This window comes from Pelophylax lessonae (genome assembly GCF_965119305.1).
Source record: "Pelophylax lessonae genome assembly, chromosome: 7".
Taxonomy (NCBI): Eukaryota; Metazoa; Chordata; class Amphibia; order Anura; family Ranidae; genus Pelophylax; species Pelophylax lessonae.
In genome coordinates, this window is record NC_138774.1 from 268,632,404 (window position 1) to 268,651,984 (window position 19,581).

Sequence of the window (19,581 nt, forward strand, 5' to 3'; positions counted from 1 at the left end):
TCTCTCCCTCCTTACAGGCACAACCCACCCCATCTGATACAAGGAGTACCCTTGGATAGTCACAACCTGTTATGTGAGCTGTCAAACCAGGTTTCTGATAATTCCCATGAAGTCAAAGTCCTCCTCAAGTAGTCAAGTAGCATTAGTGTACATAGTTACATAGTAGTTGAGGTTGAATAAATACAACAGTCCATCCAGTTCAACCTGTGCAGGTGTGTGTGTCAGTGACGTGATCACTTCCCATAACCCTGAATGTTGTGATCTGTGAGATGCACGTCCAAGAGTCTTTTACAAATAGCCACCATATTCCCCGCAGCTACCACCAATTGTGGAAGAGAGTTCCATATTCTCACCGCCCTTACGCAGCTTCAGGTTAAACCTCCTCTCCTCTAATATTATTGTGTGGCCACATGTCCTCTTACACTCCTTGAGACTAAATATTTTTTTTCCTATGCTTGGATCACCATTGAGGTATTTGTAAATCGCTATCATGTCCTTTTTAAATGTGTAAAAGTTTATATTATTTTACCTTTTGCAATTTAGGGAATTTGTACGCTTATTTTTTTTCTGAAAGGAATAAAGAACTTTAAAATTTTTATTTTAGTCCTATCGGAGTACTGACTTTATGCTGGTGGACAATGGGGGAGAAATTTTCAAGACCCTACACTACCTCAGTAGCCTCATCCAAAGTATAAAGAACCCGCTGGGCACAAGAGATAATCCTGCCCGTGTTTGCCGTGATCTGATGAATTGCCAACAAAAGATGGGAGATGGTAAGGAGATGTTTTCCATTTGATATATTCTAGGGTGGGTTTGGACATATGGTGTAATGTTGTACTTTCTCAACAGGCACTTACTGGATTGACCCTAATGTTGGCTGTTCTTCGGATACAATTGAGGTCACCTGTAACTTTACACAAGGTGGTTACACGTGTCTGAGACCTATAACTACATCCAAGGTAGGCGGTCATTAATAGGCATCTCCTGGATATCTTACAGAAAACCATTCTTTTTAGTCTGTATGTACACACTTGTACCTTTCGGACCAAAGTAGTTTTTACATTTCCGCTATAGTTCTAATAATTTGGCAATATAGATTTATACATACACACACACAAGAACAACTTGTTAGATTTATAATGATGCAAACATGTACTAATATATACAAATATTTTAATTTTAAAATTGATGGAGTTTTTTTAACCACTTGCTGACCCACTCACAGTAAATGTACTGCGTGGGTGGCAGCTGCAGGCACCGCAACATACTGGTACATCAAGGTGCACATGCACAGAGGTGCAAACCTGTGGCGATGCCTGCTGTGGGCTGCTGGGGTAGTATGTGATCGCTATGTTTTGCTGTGATTAACTCACAGCTGTCGCATGGCAGCTGGGCCAATCACAGCACCCTGTACCATGTGATTAGCTGTAGCCAATCACAGCATGTCAACAGTAAGCAAGCTGTCATGTATGGAAAACCATTCATGACAGTTAAAGCAGAACTATAGGCAAAACTTTTTTTACATTTTAGATAAAGCAAGGGAGAGTTATAACCCATTTAAGATTTTTTTTTTTTTGCCATCTGTGCCCCATGTCCCATAGCCAAACAGGAGAGGAAATCCCTGCAAATTACGGGAATTCCTTGGGGACCCCCAGGTCACCACAACTAGTGTCCCCATGGGAAGATTTCCTCCTTAACAGGGGGGTACAGACAGCAATAAGAACTGACAAGCGTTCTAATCCATCTGTCCAAAATTGGTGGAGGAGGGATTATGGTGTGGGGTTGTTTTTTAGGGGTTGAGCTTGCTTGGCCCCTTAGTTTCAGTGAGGGGAACTCATAAGGGGGTCAGCATACCAAGACCTTTTGGACAGTTTCATGCTCCCAACTTTGTGGGAACAGTTTGGGGATGGTCCCTTCCTTGTCCAACATGACTGTGCACCAGTGCACAAAGCAAAGTCCATAAAGACATGGATGAGTGAGTTTGGGGTGGAAGAACTTGACTGGGCTGCACAGAGTCCTGACCTCACCCCGATAGAACACCTTTGGGATGACAAGCAGAGACTGCGAGCCAGGCTTTCTCGCCCAACATCAGTGCCTGATCTAAAAAATGCGCTTCTGGAAGAATGGTCAAACATCCCCATAGATACACTCCTAAACCTTGCGGACAGCCTTCCCAGAAGAGTTGAAGCTGTTATAGCTGCAAAGGGTGGGCCAACTCAATATTGAACCCTACGGACTAAGACTGGGATGCCATTAAATTTCATGTGCATGTAAAGGCAGGCGTCCCAATACTTTTGGTAATAGTGTGTGTGTGTGTGTTATTATGTTTGTGTGTACATACACACACACACACACACACATATATACATATATATATATACACACATACACACACACACCATAGTTTGTTGGCTCTGTAACTTTTACCCAAAATGATATACACTGATTTGGGTTATTTTTACAAAAAAAAAAATGTAGCAGAATACATATTGGCCTACATTCATGAAGAAAGAATATTTGTTTGCAAAATTCTATAAGAGCCCTTTCACATGGAGGAGTTTTTCCAAGTGTTTTGACGTTAAAAAAAAAAAGCGCCTGAAAAGCTCACGAAAAATCAATGACTGCTTTCACACTGCGGCGGTGCGCTGGTGGGGGGGGGGGGGGTGAAAAAAGTCCAGCATGCAGCATCTTTGGAGCATACTTGGAGAGCTAAATAAACTCAAAAAACGCCCCTCTCCATTGAAATGAATGGGAAGCGCCTGAAAAGTGCTTCAAACGTGCCTCAAAATGGTTTTTGGAGAAAGTTTGAGTCACCTGTCCTTTAAAAAGCTCACCGCAAATGCCTGAAAAGCGTTGAAAACACGCTGCAATGCACTCATTGTTTTTTTGGACAGTTTATTTTTTTGTTTATATAGCAAAAGAAAGTTGTATTTGTGTCAAAAAAATGATATAAATGTATTTGCGTACAGTATAGCATGACTGAGCAACTGCCAGTTAAAGTAGCCGGCACTGAATAACACATGCTCTGGTCATGAAGGGGGTAAAACCTTCTGGAGGTCAAGTGGTTAAATGAAGACTAAATAAAAAAATTATATACAGAAGGAAAGTTAGATGTTCTTGTCTTTCCGTGAGGGATAAAAAATTGCAAGGCACAGCAACTGAACTGGTTCACATAAATTGTGCTGTTCCCCCCCCCCCCCCCCCCACCTTCACATACTCCTCTTCCCCTCACTGCCCTACTGTTCTGTTAATAATAAAATAATCCTTGGCATTTGCCTCCAGTTCTCAATGGCTTAACTTTGAAAAGCCCATGGCATTGGTGTGCTGTGCAGTGCTTTGGGGGCGGGGAGATATTGGAGACCAGTCACCCATTGCACAACTAGCCGGCTCAGGTGACCAGTCTCCACGTCTCAAAATGCCAATGCTACATTAATTAGTTAGAATTCACTATTAAATTCTGCACAAAGATTGCAGGTGGCTGCATACAGAAGTGCTCAAACAATGAAGTTGAGGCAAAAAAATACCAAAATGTAATAATCCCCAATCACCTGATATCTGTATTTTCAACAATGTGATTCTATCTTCCACATTGACTATGCATGTTCCATATTTACACATAATGGACCTAGAATAACAGTTGTGTCTTTCTACAGTTGGTTTTTGATGTTGGCCGGGTTCAAATGAATTTTCTTCACCTCCTGAGTTCAGAAGCAGTACAGCACATAACTATCCACTGCCTTAACGTCCCTGTGTGGGGAATTGCCTCAGACAAAGTCTCCCCAAAACCCTTGCGCTTCAAGGCTTGGAATGGACAGATATTTGAGGCGAGAGGCCAGTTTCAGCCAGAGGTCACGCTGGATGACTGCAAGGTAAGATTTCAAATCGTGCTATAACCCTCATGGGAAAATACTTAATATCACAGAACAATCAGCTAATATTTGAATGCAAATATCACAATGGATTAAGGCAGCCTACAGTCTTTAGGGCTGTTGGGAACAAAGCTGTTCTTCTAAGGAGGAGCTCTGCACTGGAGTACAGTGTAACATCACAACGGACTGCTTTAATCCATTGTGCACAGGTATTTAGAAAAGGCAGTTCCATTTATTCACAACTGCAGACCCTCTGTAGCTATTGCAGTGGCAAAAAATGAAAAGGAGTCCTTATATAAACCATAAAATTAGGGTAGATTCCTGCTAAATTGGGAAATATTCTTGGCCCTAAAAATAATTTAACCCCAAACTGTTAAGTTATGCCCCTTTTTTTGCATGGGTAGCCAATAGATTTTTAAATTTTAGTAGGGAAGGATATATCTTCCAGCAGATTTTTTGGCTGTCTGTGTCTTGCTGGGAGTATTTCCCTTTACTTCTGTTCTTGAGACCAAACAGGGAATAAAAGGAAATCCCTGTAAAGGGAGGATAATTTCTATTTTAGGCAGTTGCCACTGAAACTTTTGCCTTCATTGGTACATATCTTGTTCTGCTGACAACTCAAACTTTTAATTGTCTGGCACCCTCTGTTCAAGGGGCAATAGTCAGCAGTACAAATAGAAAATGCTCAGCTGGGACATTGGCACAAGTCTCTTCTTGTTGCCTAACTATTCCTTGCTCTATCCAATAGCTTTTTCAGGTCGGTGTTTCAAAGACAGATGAGTGACATTTTCAGGATAAACAATGGTAGCCTTTCTCCAATAGAACTTACCTATAAAGCCAAACTTTGAGCAGATATAAATTGTCCTCCATGTTTACAATGTGATTACTGTAAATATCTACATTTAACCTGGTATTCACGTCTTGCACTCCGCAAGAGATACAGTAGTATACAGTATAGTAGTAATAGTATACAGTATAGTAGTAAGCTTTTTAGCAAAAATATATAGTTGGTAAGGCTAAGACCCCGATCCATCCAATTTAACCTGTGGTGTGTGAGTGTGCTTGTCAGTAGTACCTCTTATATCCCTGTATGTTGTGATTGTTAAGGTGCTCATCTAATAATCTTTTTTTTTTTTTTTTAACCGATCGACGCTCCCTGCTAATACCACTGCTTGTGGAAGAGAATTCCACATCCTTACTGCTCTGACAGCAAAGAATCCTCTACACCAGTGGTTCTCAACTCCTATCCTCAGGACCCACTAACAGGCCAGGTTTGCAAGATAACTGAATACATCACAAGTGATAATTTGCTGTTCAGTGATTGCAGTATTCTAGTCTGTGTCTCCCCAAGGTAATACTTAAAATCTGGCCTGAGGACAGGAGTTGAGAACCAGTGCTGTACGCAGTGTAAGGTTAAACCGCTTCTCTTCCAGTTTTAGTGAATAGCTACGTGCCTTTTTAATCTCCCTTTCACTGAAAAGTTTTTTTCCTTTGCCAAGGTCACCAGTACGTTATTTGTACATCGCTATCATATCCCCTCTCAAGCGTTTCTTCTTCAGAGATGATAAGTTCAATGCTTGTAGTCTTTCCCCATAGCGGAGATCCTCTCCCTTTTATTAGCATTATTGCTCTTTTCTGGACTCTCTCCAATTCCAGCACAGCCCTCTTGAGGACTGGTGCCCAGAACTGGACAGCATACTGAATATGTGGCCGGACCAGAATCTTGTAGTAATATAGTATAATCGTTTTGTTTTTGTTTTATTTTTAGATTTAAAGCATCAAAAGGAAGCAATTTTTTTTTTCTCTTTAGTTTATTGACAGACACAGCTCCAGAATCTTCCTGACCATTGGGTTATGCTGCCCCCTACAGGAAACTAGGCAGGAAAAAAAAAAAACGTTACCACGCCTATGGGGCAGTCCCAGGGGGTATACTCCTGGGGCAGTCCCAGGGGGTATACTCCCACCTCCTGCTATAGGCATACAGTTTTTTTCTGCCTAGTCAAGGACCTTGTAATTCCTTGCTGGGATATTTGGTCCTAGCATTTTTTGTCTTTTTTTAAACTGATTTTCTCTGTATTTTCTATTGCTATGGGAACTACAGTCAACTGCTGAACTGGGCAACGGACTGGATATTCTAGATCCTTACGGTCTTCCCAGTCCGGCCAGCGAGTGCGTGCAGGCCTCAGCTCCATGCTAGGTCGACTGCGACTTAGCCCCACTGGACAGGAGCTGGCCTGAGAGTTAAACCTCTTGCAAGGGCGCTTAGGACCTGATGAGTCGCAGTGGCCACCCAGTTCCATGGTATGGTAAGTAGTTTCCCCCATTCCCTGGTGGCCTTTCAGGGACGGTTGGACCCCTGGGTTCCCCTCCTTCCCACACAACGTCCCCTTCCCCCATATGTCAGGGTCCCCTGTGGACCACCCCCTATCTAACCACACATAGCAATGCAATGGCGGCAGCGCTGGAGTCCATAGTGTCAAAGGTTGATATGGTCCTGCAAAAAGTGTCCCACCACCTTCACCTGCCTCCTCTTCCGCCTCAGATTCTAAGTCTGATCTGGCCACCGTGGATTAGAGTCACCCTGCGGTGCTCTGATAGAGAGGATAATTCCTCTTCTACTACAGCCGCGCATGAAAAAGCACGGCTGGATACATTGATTGTTTAAAAATGGAGGATGCAGCTGTGTCTGAGGCGCCAGTCACCTTCGTTACCCGAAAATCCTCAAAAGGTGACAAAGGTTTTTCCTTTTCCCACTTATCTTGACAAAATTGTTGCGAGGCAGTAGGATTCCCCTAAATGCAATGTTGCGGTACCTAAGTGTTTCGCTAGAAGGTACCCCTTTAAAGTGTCCTTGTTAAAAAAAGTGGAATGTTCCACCTGTGGTGGATTCTCAGGTTTCCAGGCTGAACAAATCCGCTATGAAAGCTGGAGACTCCTCCACCGAAATTAAAGACCCTTTTTAATGAAGCAGAGACTTTGGTCTGGCACATATTTACTATGGCCAGTTCAGTCCTTAGGCCAGTGTCCAGGGGTTACAGTTTATCTGTGCTGCCTCTCTGGATGCAGCTCCCTTAGTTTCTAGGCTGTCCGTGACAGCAGTGGTAATTTGGCACATGATCTGGCTGAAATGTCGGTCTGCAGACAAAGCTTTCAAGAAGACCTTATCAGATCTCCCCTTTTGTGGGGGATCGCTTGTTTGGTTCTTCCCTGGATGAAATCATTATAAGGGAGTTACAGGAAGGAAGAGTACACTCCTCCCACAGGTTTACAGGGCCAAGGAGACATGGTCCCTTTTTCATAAAGCTGCCTTTTTATCCCTCAGGGTCTCAAGACAAGGGATCCAAATCTGTTAGGACCGTCTCTGGAGGTTTTAAGAGGCCCTGGCCTGGTAAGCCAAGAGCAGTTCCCTCCAGGCCTGCAGACAAGCCCTCTTCTGCCTGAAGGGGCGCCCTTACACCATATCTGGGGTGGGGGGATGTCTTTGTTTTTTTTCCGGACCCGTGGACCTCTCTGATTCAAGACAAGTGGGTCCATGAGCTTATCCAGTCAGGTTACAAGATCAAATTTCAATCTTGTCCTCCAGAGAGGTTTTTCCCTTCCAACCTGCGCCTGTCCCCAGACCGCTTACGTGGTCTCTTCGGGGCAGTACAAGATTTGCTGTTGCAAGGGGTAATTGTACTGGTTCCTAACTCTGAACATTTTCGGGGTTTTTATTCCAACCTGTTTACGGTTACCAGGAAGGAAGGCAAAAAATGTGTCCAATCCTGGACCTCAAGGCCCTGAACCGCTTTGTGAGAGTACAGAAGTTGCAGATGGAGTCCATTCATACAGTAGAGGCATCCCTTCATTATGGCCTCTTTGTGATATCAAGGATGCTTACCTCCATCTCCTAAAATATGTCAGGCATCAGCGCTTCCTCCGCTTTGCCATGGACGAGGAACATTATCAGTTTGTGGCGTTACCCTTTGGTCTCGCCTCAGCTCCTTGGGTATCCACACGTGTTGGCCCCCGGTGATAGCATTGTTGCGACAGCGGGGGATTGTGATACTGGGGTACCTGGACGATCTTCTTCTGCACGAACAGTCTCCGACTGCTCTGCAGGACAACCTAGACATCATGGTGTTCAGTTGCACATAGAATTTCCAGAAGTCTGCTCTGGTTCCGTCCACCAAGTTAGACTATCTGGGTCTGACTCTGGACTTGGCTTCATCCAGGGTGTTTCTTCCGCTGGACAAGCTCCAGAAGCTGCAGGATGCCATTCGACTTCTGTTGTTCAGCAGTCGGTCGTCTCTCAGGACTTGCATACGGATGCTAGGCCTGATGGTGTCTACCTTTGAGGCGGTTCCCTTTGCACAGTTCCACACGAGACCTCTGCAGAGAGATTCTTACCAAGTGGGACAGGTATCCAGTCTCTAGACAATCTGATGCTGCTGAGCCGGGGTACGAGAGGATCCCTGATATGGTGGCTTCGCTCTCTGGCTCTTCGACAGGGTAAATCCTTCCTTCCCCTGTACTGGACCATGGATGCCAGCCTGTCTGGGTGGGGAGGTGTCTTGGGCACGATTGTGCTCAGGGGGTTTGGACTCTGAAGGTGTCCAGACTACCAATCAATGAACTGGAACTTCAAGCGATCAGACTTTGTCTGGCGCATTGGACGGTTCGTCTTCAGGGGGGTCACATGTATCAATCGCCAAAGAGGCACAAAAAGTGTCCTAGCAGCTCGGGAAGTAGCCGGAATTCTAAGATGGGTGGAACATTTCGTTCCCACCCTCTCTCTGCTGTGCATATTTCCAGGGGTGGAAAATTGGCAGGCAGATTACCTCAGTCAACAGGCAATTGGACCAGGGAGAATGGTCTCTTCATCCGGAGGTGTTTCATCAGCTGTGTCTCTGGTGGGGAAATCCCGAGGTGGACCTGTTGGCCTCTCGCCTCAAAAGGAAGGTGCAGAGGTTCATGGCAAGGTCTCGGGATCCTCTGGCCAATGCCACAGACGCACTGGTGGGTCCTTTGGGCCAGTACTGTCTGATTTACGCCTTTCCGCCTCAAAAACTTCTACGAAGGATCGAGGCAGAAGGAATTACGGTCATCTTAGTGGCCTCAGACTAGCCTTGTCAGTATGGCCGATGTCCCTTGGCGACTCCCTCTCAGAGAGAAGACCTGTTGGCTCAAGGGCCGGTCTTTCATCCTGCTTTACAGTCGCTGGCTTTACCGGCTTGGCTGTTGAAAGCCAGGTGCTGAAGGATAGGGGGTTGTTGGACTCAGTGATTCCCATGCTGTTAAAAGCTAGAAAATTTACCTCTAGGAAGATCTACCATCGCGTTTGGAAGTCATACATGACGTGGTGAGAGTCTCTAGGGGTTTCTCCCTGTTCTTTTGGTGGCTCGGATTTGGACATTCCTTCAAAGAGGTGTGGAATAGCGTTGGGCTTTGGTGCCATCAAGGGCCAGGTTTCGGCCTTGGCGATATTCTTTCAGTGTCCTTTGGCTACGCATCCTTTGGTTCGCACTTTTGTTTAGGGGGTTCGCCACTTGGCTCCCCCTGTGCGGTCTCCGTTGCCCCTGTGGGATCACAATTTGGTACTGTCGGTCCTTTAGAAACCACCATTTGAAAATATTTGGGAGTTTCCTTTGCATACATTGTCCCAGAAGTTAGGCTTCTTGGTGGCGATCACTTTTGCACGCAGGGTTTCGGAGCTAGCAGCCTTGTTCTGTCATTCACCTTACTTGTCTTACTTACTTACACCTTACTTCACCTTGTCCTGTCGTTCACAGAGATAAAGTGGTGCTTCGCCCTTGTCAGTCTTTCCTTCCTAAGGTTGTCTCTGGTTTCCATTTGAATGAAGACATTGTGTGTCCTAAACCTAAGCATTCTAAGGAGATTGCTTTGCATTCTCTGGATATGGTTCAGACGATCAGGGTGCACCTGGCGGTAACCCGAGTCTTTTAGGAAACTAGACTCGCTATTTTTCCTTACAGATGGACCTTACAAGGGGTTAGCCGCATCTGCTGCGATCATTTCCAGATGGATCAGACAGAGGGTAGTTCAGGCCTATTCAATCAAGGGTCAGGTTCCTCCTTTCCCTGTTAAGGCGCATTCTACACTGGCACTTAGTGCCTCCTGCGCCTTCTAGAACCTCTTTTATTGCTATGTCCCTGTTACAGATTTCCCCTTCTCTGGTGAAATCATGGCCGCCATGATATTAATGAGGAAAAATCCCCCTAATGAAGAAGCCCTGGATCGCAGTAAAAACCCAACAGGTGTTCTAATCCATCACAAATAAAAATGTTTTCGTTTTTCCTTAACCACTTGCTGTCTGGGGCAATATTTTTACTTTTTCACACACAATAAATATTGGCATTTGTTGCTAGAAAAATCTAGAAACCCCAAACATAATTTGTGTTCTGAAAGCCAAGGCCCTGGAAGTGGCCTTTGCAATTTTTTTCACACAATATTTGTGCAGCCATTTATCTAAAGCAACATTTCAGGAAAAAGTACACTAAAATTAATTTTCGAAAAGTATAATGGCCAAATTATGGTAAAATATAAAAGCGGAGGTTAAATCGAGTAAATAGATACCAAACATGTCAAGACTCAAAAAACAAGCACCAGAGAAATGACGACAAACTAGGATACCTAAACTTTTACATAGACAGCAATGCGATCCACTAGCTTCATCAAGGAATCGTCTAGGGACTGGATACCAATAGCCCAGTCACAGCACTCGTCTGTGTGCTCCTTTAACACCTTTGGGAACGAACTCTTCCTCAGTATTGTCTAGGTAAAACTTCCCAGCTACTGTGTCTGTGTTTATAGACAAATTTACAACCATGATAGCTCCCTCAAAAGGCAGGCATGAACGTTTCAATGCCCTTTCCTTCAGAGTCTGTCTCCGATTTCCTTGAGGCTGCAGCTTATTCTGTAGAGTCAGCCATGGATGTGGAGGATTTTACCAGATCCTTATTTACAGACTTTGTACAGGAAGAGACAATGCAATAGCACTGGCTTACATCAAGCGGTACCAGAATTCTTAGCTCAAGGAGAAGCTGATCTCTGACTCTGGCTTGCACAGAACTTCATGTTCCTGCCATGTACTTCCAGGCTTTAATAACTAGCAGGTGAACTACCTCCGTGATCAATGGCTGGAGCCGGGAAGGTGGCCTCTTCACCCAGAGGTGATCAAAGACCTTTGTTGCAGGTGGGGGACACCGGATGTGAACCTCCTGGCTTCCAGGTACAACAACAAGCTTGTCTCCGGATCCAGGAATCCTTCACTGTAGATGCTTTGGTGACTGTGGATCAGTTCAACCTGATCTACATTTTTCCACCTCCTAAGCTCCTTTCTCAATGTCTCTGCAGGATCAGGATGAGGCACGTTCTGGTGGGCCTTATTGCACCAAACCGGACCAGAATGATGTAGTTTTCAAAGGCGCCTGGCAGACTCTCCATGCCACCACTGGCTTTAACCTCCCTGGCGGTATTCCCGAGTGTGGCTCGGGGTTAACTTTCAGTCGCAAAAGCAGTAACCCTCGAGCCAAACTTGGGATTACCCCAGAATCTTACTCACCTTCCCTGCAATCCCCCGCCGTCCTCACACTCTCTTCCCTGCTCTGTGCTCGGCAGATGCCGGCACTTGCCTTCCGGTTCCCTTCCCTGTGAGCGTTGCGAAGCAATGGGGTGGAACCAGGGGAAAATTCAAAAATGTAAATACACTAAATGACATGATACAGTGCATTGCGAAAGCATAAGACCCCCTTGAACTTTGCAACCTTTTGCCACATTTCAGGCTTCAAACATAAAGATATAAAACTGTAATTTTTTGTGAAGAATCAACAACAAGTGGACACAATCATGAAGTGGAACGAAATTTATTGGATATTTCAAACTTTGTTAACAAAAAACTGAAAAATTGGGCGTGCAAAATTATTCAGCCCCCTTAAGTTAATACTTTGTAGCGCCACCTTTTGCTGCGATTACAGCTGTAAATCGCTTGGGGTATGTCTCTATCAGTTTTGCACATCGAGAGACTGAAATTTTTGCCAATTCATCCTTGCAAAACAGCTCGAGCTCAGTGAGGTTGGATGGAGAAGAGCGTTTGTGAACAGCAGTTTTCAGTTCTTTCCACAGATTCTCGATTGGATTCAGGTCTGGACTTTGACTTGGCCATTCTAACACCTGGATATGTTTATTTGTGAACCATTCCATTGTAGATTTTGCGTAATGTTTTGGATCATTGATTTGTTTGAAGACAAATCTCCGTCCCAGTCTCAGGTCTTTTGCAGACTCCATCAGGTTTTCTTCCAGAATGGTCCTGTGTTTGGCTCCATCCATCTTCCCATGAATTTTAACCATCTTCCCTGTCCCTGCTGAAGAAAAGCAGGCCCAAACCATGATGCTGCCACCACCATGTTTGACAGTGGGGATGGTGTGTTCAGGGTGATGAGCTGTGTTGCTTTTACACCAAACATAACGTTTTGCATTGTTGCCAAAAAGTTTTGATTTTGGTTTCATCTGACCAGAGCACCTTCTTCCACATGCTTGGTGTCTCCCAGGTGGCTTGTCGCAAACTTTAAACAACACTTTTTATGGATATCTTTAAGAAATGGCTTTCTTCTTGCCACTCCCTTGTGGAGGAATCTGGGGGGTCTAAAAGACCCCAAACCCCTCCTCTGCACTGAAAAGCATTCAAAACTCCACGTTTGGCTGTTTTGAATGCTGTCAGTTTTTTTAATTCGGCGCCGAGTACCCGGAAGTGATGTCATGACATCACTTCCTGTTTTTTTACATGGAGACCCGATCAGAGCCAAAGGTTTACAATATATCACATGTACAGTTATAAACTGACATCTTTGCAGAGAATACAGCTCCCCCTTTTCCAGGTCCAACCCATTGCCAGTGCTCCCTTGAGGCTTCTTCTCTAACTAAAATCCCCAGTGTAGGTTGGTGTCAGTCCCTAGGGGGAGCAGTGACATCAGTCATGTGAAAGTGCTTGACTGCTAGGCCTTAGACTGTCAAATGGAAGGAGGGGCTCCTTTGCAAACTAGGCTTTTTTCTTTGTCTTATTAGGAGGATTCAATACAAAGAAAAAGTTGAATATCTGTTTAAATTAATGGAATATACTGATTCAAACCATATGACGCAGAGCACATACACTGGCTCTTTGCCATCAGACAATATTATATGCTCCGCATATAAAAGACACAGAAAACATTGTAACTAGCCTCAGGCTATTTATTTTTATGTTGGGTGGAGGTAGTTATGATTTGTTCTTATTGAAAAATAAAATTCTCAGTAATAGTAAAACCTAATGGATGATATGAAACAATCTGAAGAATCTATAGATACAGGTGTGGTTACAAGTCAGGAAGTTCAGACTTTACTGCACCTGTTATAAAACATTCAGAGAGTTCATTGTTGGTTAATTCAGATTCAGAATCTATAAAGTCCCATTTAGAGATTTGTTTAGTTGCTATGGTTCCCTACAGAGCACTGCTATTGCTAAAACAGTGGGTAAGGATTGAAATCTGAACAGGTATAAAAAAAACACTGCTTAAAAGAGAAGTATGGGATTAGGAAAAAAAAAGTATACTTAACTAGATGTAAGTAATCTATATATATTGATAGATATATTGGATATAATCCCCCCATACACTACAATCCCCTCCCTCGGCCCCATACACTACAATCCCCTCCCTCCCCCCCCCCACGCTACAATCCCCTCCCCCCCACACTACAATCCTCTCCCTCCCCATACACTGTAGAACCCACCCCCCATACACTATAATACCCCCTCATTCACTACAATCCCCTCCCTCCCCCCCACACTACAATCCCCTCCCTCCCCCCCACACTACAATCCCCTCCCTCCCCCCCACACTACAATCCCCTCCCTTCCCCAACACACTACAATCCCCTCCCTCCCACACTACAATCCTCTCCCTCCCCATACACTATAGAACCCCTCCCCCATACACTGTAGAACCCCTCCCCCATACACTAATACCCCCCCATACACTACAATCCCCTCCCTCCCCCCCACACTACAATCCCCTCCCTCCCCCATACACTGTAGAACCCCTCCCCCATACACTATAATCCCCCCCCCCCCCATACACTACAATCCCCTCCTCCCAACACACTACAATCCCCTCCCTCCCCCATACACTGTAGAACCCCTCCCCCATACATTATAATACCCCCCCATACACTACAATCCCCTCCCCCCAACAATCCCCTCCCTCCCCTCCCCCCAACAATCCCCTCCCTCCCCCCCACGCTACAATCCTCTCCCTCCCCATACACTGTAGAGCCCCTCCCCCATACACTATAATACCCCCCCATAAGCTACAATCCCCTCCCCAAAGGGACCGTGACCTAACCGCGAGGTGACCAGGTTTAACATTGGAGTCTATGGCGGGGGGTGGCCCGGTTCTCGGGGTCACTATTCCGTGCCCTTTCATCCCCGAAACCCCAAATTTTTATCAGCTGTAGGGGGAGCGTCTTAGCCACCTGTGGTAAAATTTTGGGGTCTCCACTACCATTGGTTCGCCCGTGACAGCAATTTTCCCGGGAGGGAGGTGGTGGTGGATTTTGGGGTCTTTTCCTATTGGATGATACACTGTTCTGTGTGTGTCAGGAGCTCCCCTCCCCCCTCCTCTCTGATTTCCCGCCCTCACATCTCCCCTCCCCCACATCAATCTCCGACCCAACATTTATCGTTCAATCCCCCCATACACTACAATCCCCTCCCTCCCCCATACACTATAATCCCCCCTCCCCCATACACTACAGTCCCCTCCCTCCCCCATACACTACAATCCTCTCCCTCCCCCATACACTGTAGAGCCCCTCCCCCATACACTACAATCCCCTCCCCCCCCCCCACACTACAATCCCCCATACACTATAATACCCCCCATACACTACAATCCCCTCCCTCCCCCATACTACAATCCCATCTCTCCCCGATACCCTCCCCCCCCGCTACAATCCTCTTCCTCTCCCTCCCCATACACTGTAGAACCCCTCCCCCATACACTATAATACCCCCCATACACTACAATCCCCTCCCCCCCCCCACACTACAATCCCCCCCCCATACACTGTAGAGCCCCTCCCCCATACACTATAATACCCCCCCCCCACACTACAATCCCCTCCCTTCCCCAACACACTACAATCCCCTCCCCATACACTATAATCCCCTCCCTTCCCCAACACACTACAATCTTCCTCCCCATACACTGTAGAACCCCCCCATACACTACAATCCCCTCCCTCCCCCCCCCCACGCTACAATCCCCTCCCCCCCACACTACAATCCTCTCCCTCCCCATACACTGTAGAACCCACCCCCCATACACTATAATACCCCCTCATTCACTACAATCCCCTCCCTCCCCCCCACACTACAATCCCCTCCCTCCCCCCCACACTACAATCCCCTCCCTTCCCCAACACACTACAATCCCCTCCCTCCCCCCCACACTACAATCCCCTCCCTTCCCCAACACACTACAATCCTCTCCCTCCCCATACACTATAACCCCCTCCCCCACACACTACAATCCCCTCTCCCCCCAACACTACAATCCCCTCCCTCCCCCCACACTACAATCCCCTCCCTTCCCCAACACACTACAATCCTCTCCCTCCCCATACACTGTAGAACCCCCCCCCCCATACACTACAATCCCCTCTCCCCTGATACCTTCCCCAACACACTACAATCCCCTCCCTCCCCATACACTGTAGAACCCCTCCCCCATACACTGTAGAACCCCTCCCCCATACACTATAATACCCCCATACAGTACAATCCCCTCCCTCCCCCCACGCTACAATCCCCCCCCCCCCCCACGCTACAATCCTCTCCCTCCCCATACACTGTAGAACCCCTCCCCCATACACTATAATACCCCCCCATACACTACAATCCCCTCCCTCCCCCCCACGCTACAATCCCCCCCCCCACGCTACAATCCTCTCCCTCCCCATACACAGTAGAACCCCTCCCCCATACACTATAATATCACCCCATACACTACAATGCTCTCCCTCCCCCCCACACTACAATCCCCTCCCTCCCCCATACTACAATCCCCTCCCTTCCCCAACACACTACAATCCTCTCCCTCCCCATATACACTGTAGAACCCCTCCCCCATACACTGTAGAACCCCTCCCCCATACACTATAATACCCCCCATACACTACAATCCCCTCTCTCCCCCCACACTACAATCCCCTCCCTCCCCCCACGCTACAATCCTCTCCCTCCCTATATACTGTAGAACCCCTCCCCCATACACTACAATCCCCTCCCTCCCCCCCACGCTACAATCCCCCCCCCCACGCTACAATCCTCTCCCTCCCCATACACTGTAGAACCCCTCCCCCATACACTATAATACCCCCCCCATACACTACAATCCCCTCCCTCCCCCCCCCACACTACAATCCCCTCCCCCCCCCACACTACAATCCCCTCCCTTCCCCAACACACTACAATCCCCTCCTCCCAACACACTACAATCCCCTCCCTCCCCCCCACACTACAATCCCCTCCCTTCCCCAACACACTACAATCCTCTCCCTCCCCATACACTATAATCCCCCTCCCCCAACACTACAATCCCCTCCCTCCCCCCAACACTACAATCTTCCTCCCCATACACTGTAGAACCCCCCCCCATACACTACAATCTCCTCCCTCCCCATACGCTACAATCCCCTCCCTTCCCATACGCTACAATCCTCTCCCTCCCCATACACTGTAGAACCCCTCCCCCATACACTACAATCCCCCTCCCTCCCCCCCCCCACTACAATCCCCTCCCCACACTACAATCCCCTCCCCCCCCACACTACAATCCCCTCCTCCCAACACACTACAATCCCCTCCCTCCCAAAACACTACAATCCCCTCCCTTCCCCAACACACTACAATCCCCTCCCCATACACTATAATCCCCTCCCTTCCCCAACACACTACAATCTTCCTCCCCATACACTGTAGAACCCCCCCATACACTACAATCCCCTCCCTCCCCCCCCCCACGCTACAATCCCCTCCCCCCCACACTACAATCCTCTCCCTCCCCATACACTGTAGAACCCACCCCCCATACACTATAATACCCCCTCATTCACTACAATCCCCTCCCTCCCCCCCACACTACAATCCCCTCCCTTCCCCAACACACTACAATCCCCTCCCTCCCCCCCACACTACAATCCCCTCCCTTCCCCAACACACTACAATCCTCTCCCTCCCCATACACTACAATCCCCTCCCTCCCCATACACTATAACCCCCTCCCCCACACACTACATTCCCCTCTCCCCCCAACACTACAATCCCCTCCCTCCCCCCACACTACAATCCCCTCCCTTCCCCAACACACTGTAGAACCCCCCCCCCCCCCCATACACTACAATCCCCTCTCCCCCGATACCTTCCCCAACACACTACAATCCCCTCCCTCCCCATACACTGTAGAACCCCTCCCCCATACACTATAATACCCCCCATACAGTACAATCCCCTCCCTCCCCATACGCTACAATCCCCTCCCTTCCCATACGCTACAATCCCCTCCCTTTCCTCAACACACTACAATCCCCTCCCTCCCCCATACACTGTAGAACCCCTCCCCCATACACTACAATCCCCTCTCCCCCGATACCTTCCCCAACACACTACAATCCCCTCCCTCCCCCCCCCCCCCACACTACAATCCCCTCCCCAAACACTGTAGAACCCCCCATACACTACATTCCCCTCTCTCCCCCCCACTTTACAATCCCCTCCCTTCCCCAACACACTACAATCCCCTCCCTTCCCAACACACTACAATCCCCTCCCTTCCCAACACACTACAATCCCCTCCCTCCCAAAACACTACAATCCCCTCCCTTCCCCAACACACTACAATCTTCCTCCCCATACACTACAATCCCCTGCGTCCCCCCATACACTACAATCCCCTGCGTCCCCCCATACACTACAATCCCCTGCGTCCCCCCATACACTACAATCCCCTGCGTCCCCCCATACACTACAATCCCCTCCCCCCCCACACACACTACAATCCCATCCCTCCCCCCATACTACAATCCCCTCCCTTCCCCAACACACTACAATCCTCTCCCTCCCCATACACTGTAGAACCCATCCCCCATACACTATAATACCCCCCATACACTACAATCCCCTCCCTCCCCCCCACACTACAATCCCCTCCCTTCCCCATACACTACAATCCCCTCCCTTCCCCATACACTACAATCCCCTCCCCCCCCACACTACAATCCCCTCCCTTCCCCAACACACTACACAATCCCCTCCCTTCCCCATACACTACAATCCCCTGTGTCCCCCCATACACTACAATCCCCCCCCACTACAACCCCCTCCCCCAACACACTACAATCCTCTCCCTCCCCATACACTATAATCCCCCTCCCCCCAACACTACAATCCCCTCCCTCCCCCCAACACTACAATCTTCCTCCCCATACACTGTAGAACCCCCCCCCCCCATACACTACAATCTCCTCCCTCCCCATACGCTACAATCCCCTCCCTTCCCATACGCTACAATCCCCTCCCTCCCCCCATACACTACAATCCCCTCCCTTTCCTCAACACACTACAATCCCCTCCCTCCCCCATACACTGTAGAACCCCTCCCCCATACACTACAATCCCCTCTCCCCCGATACCTTCCCCAACACACTACAATCCCCTCCCTCCCCCCCCCCCCACACTGTAGAACCCCCCATACACTACATTCCCCTCTCTCCCCCCCACTTTACAATCCCCTCCCTTCCCCAACACACTACAATCCCCTCCCCATACACTACAATTCCCTCCCTTCCCAACACACTACAATCCCCTCCTCCCAACACACTACAATCCCCTCCCTCCCAAAACACTACAATCCCCTCCCTTCCCCAACACACTACACAATCCCCTCCCTTCCCCATACACTACAATCCCCTGTGTCCCCCCATACACTACAATCCCCCCCCCACTACAACCCCCTCCCCCCATACACTACAATCCCCCCCCCTTCCCCAACACACTACAATCCTCTCCCTCCCCATACACTATAATCCCCCTCCCCCCAACACTACAATCCCCTCCCTCCCCCAACACTACAATCTTCCTCCCCATACACTGTAGAACCCCCCCCCCCCCCATACACTACAATCTCCTCCCTCCCCATACGCTACAATCCCCTCCCTTCCCATACGCTACAATCCCCTCCCTCTCCTCAACACACTACAATCCCCTCCCTCCCCCATACACTGTAGAACCCCTCCCCCATACACTACAATCCCCTCTCCCCCGATACCTTCCCCAACACACTACAATCCCCTCCCTCCCCCCCCACACTACAATCCCCTCCCCAAACACTGTAGAACCCCCCATACACTACATTCCCCTCTCTCCCCCCCACTTTACAATCCCCTCCTTTCCCCAACACACTACAATCCCCTCCCCATACACTATAATCCCCTCCCTCCCAAAACACTACAATCTTCCTCCCCAAACACTACAATCCCCTGCGTCCCCCCATACACTACAATCCCCTGCGTCCCCCCATACACTACAATCCCCTCCCCCCCCACACACACTACAATCCCATCCCTCCCCCCATACTACAATCCCCTCCCTTCCCCAACACACTACAATCCTCTCCCTCCC

At 48.2% G+C, this 19,581-nt stretch overlaps 1 protein-coding gene across 1 annotated transcript in view; it reads left to right on the forward strand.

Annotated features, from left to right (window-relative positions):
* Positions 1–19,581, forward strand: part of COL27A1 (collagen type XXVII alpha 1 chain) — a 582,809-nt gene that overhangs the window by 553,757 nt on the left and 9,471 nt on the right. Inside the window, exons 58-60 of the mRNA XM_082264626.1 lie at positions 605–773; positions 850–959; positions 3,654–3,869. Of these exons, the coding sequence (XP_082120752.1) occupies positions 605–773; positions 850–959; positions 3,654–3,869 (495 nt within the window). The remainder of the gene's footprint in view (positions 1–604; positions 774–849; positions 960–3,653; positions 3,870–19,581) is intronic.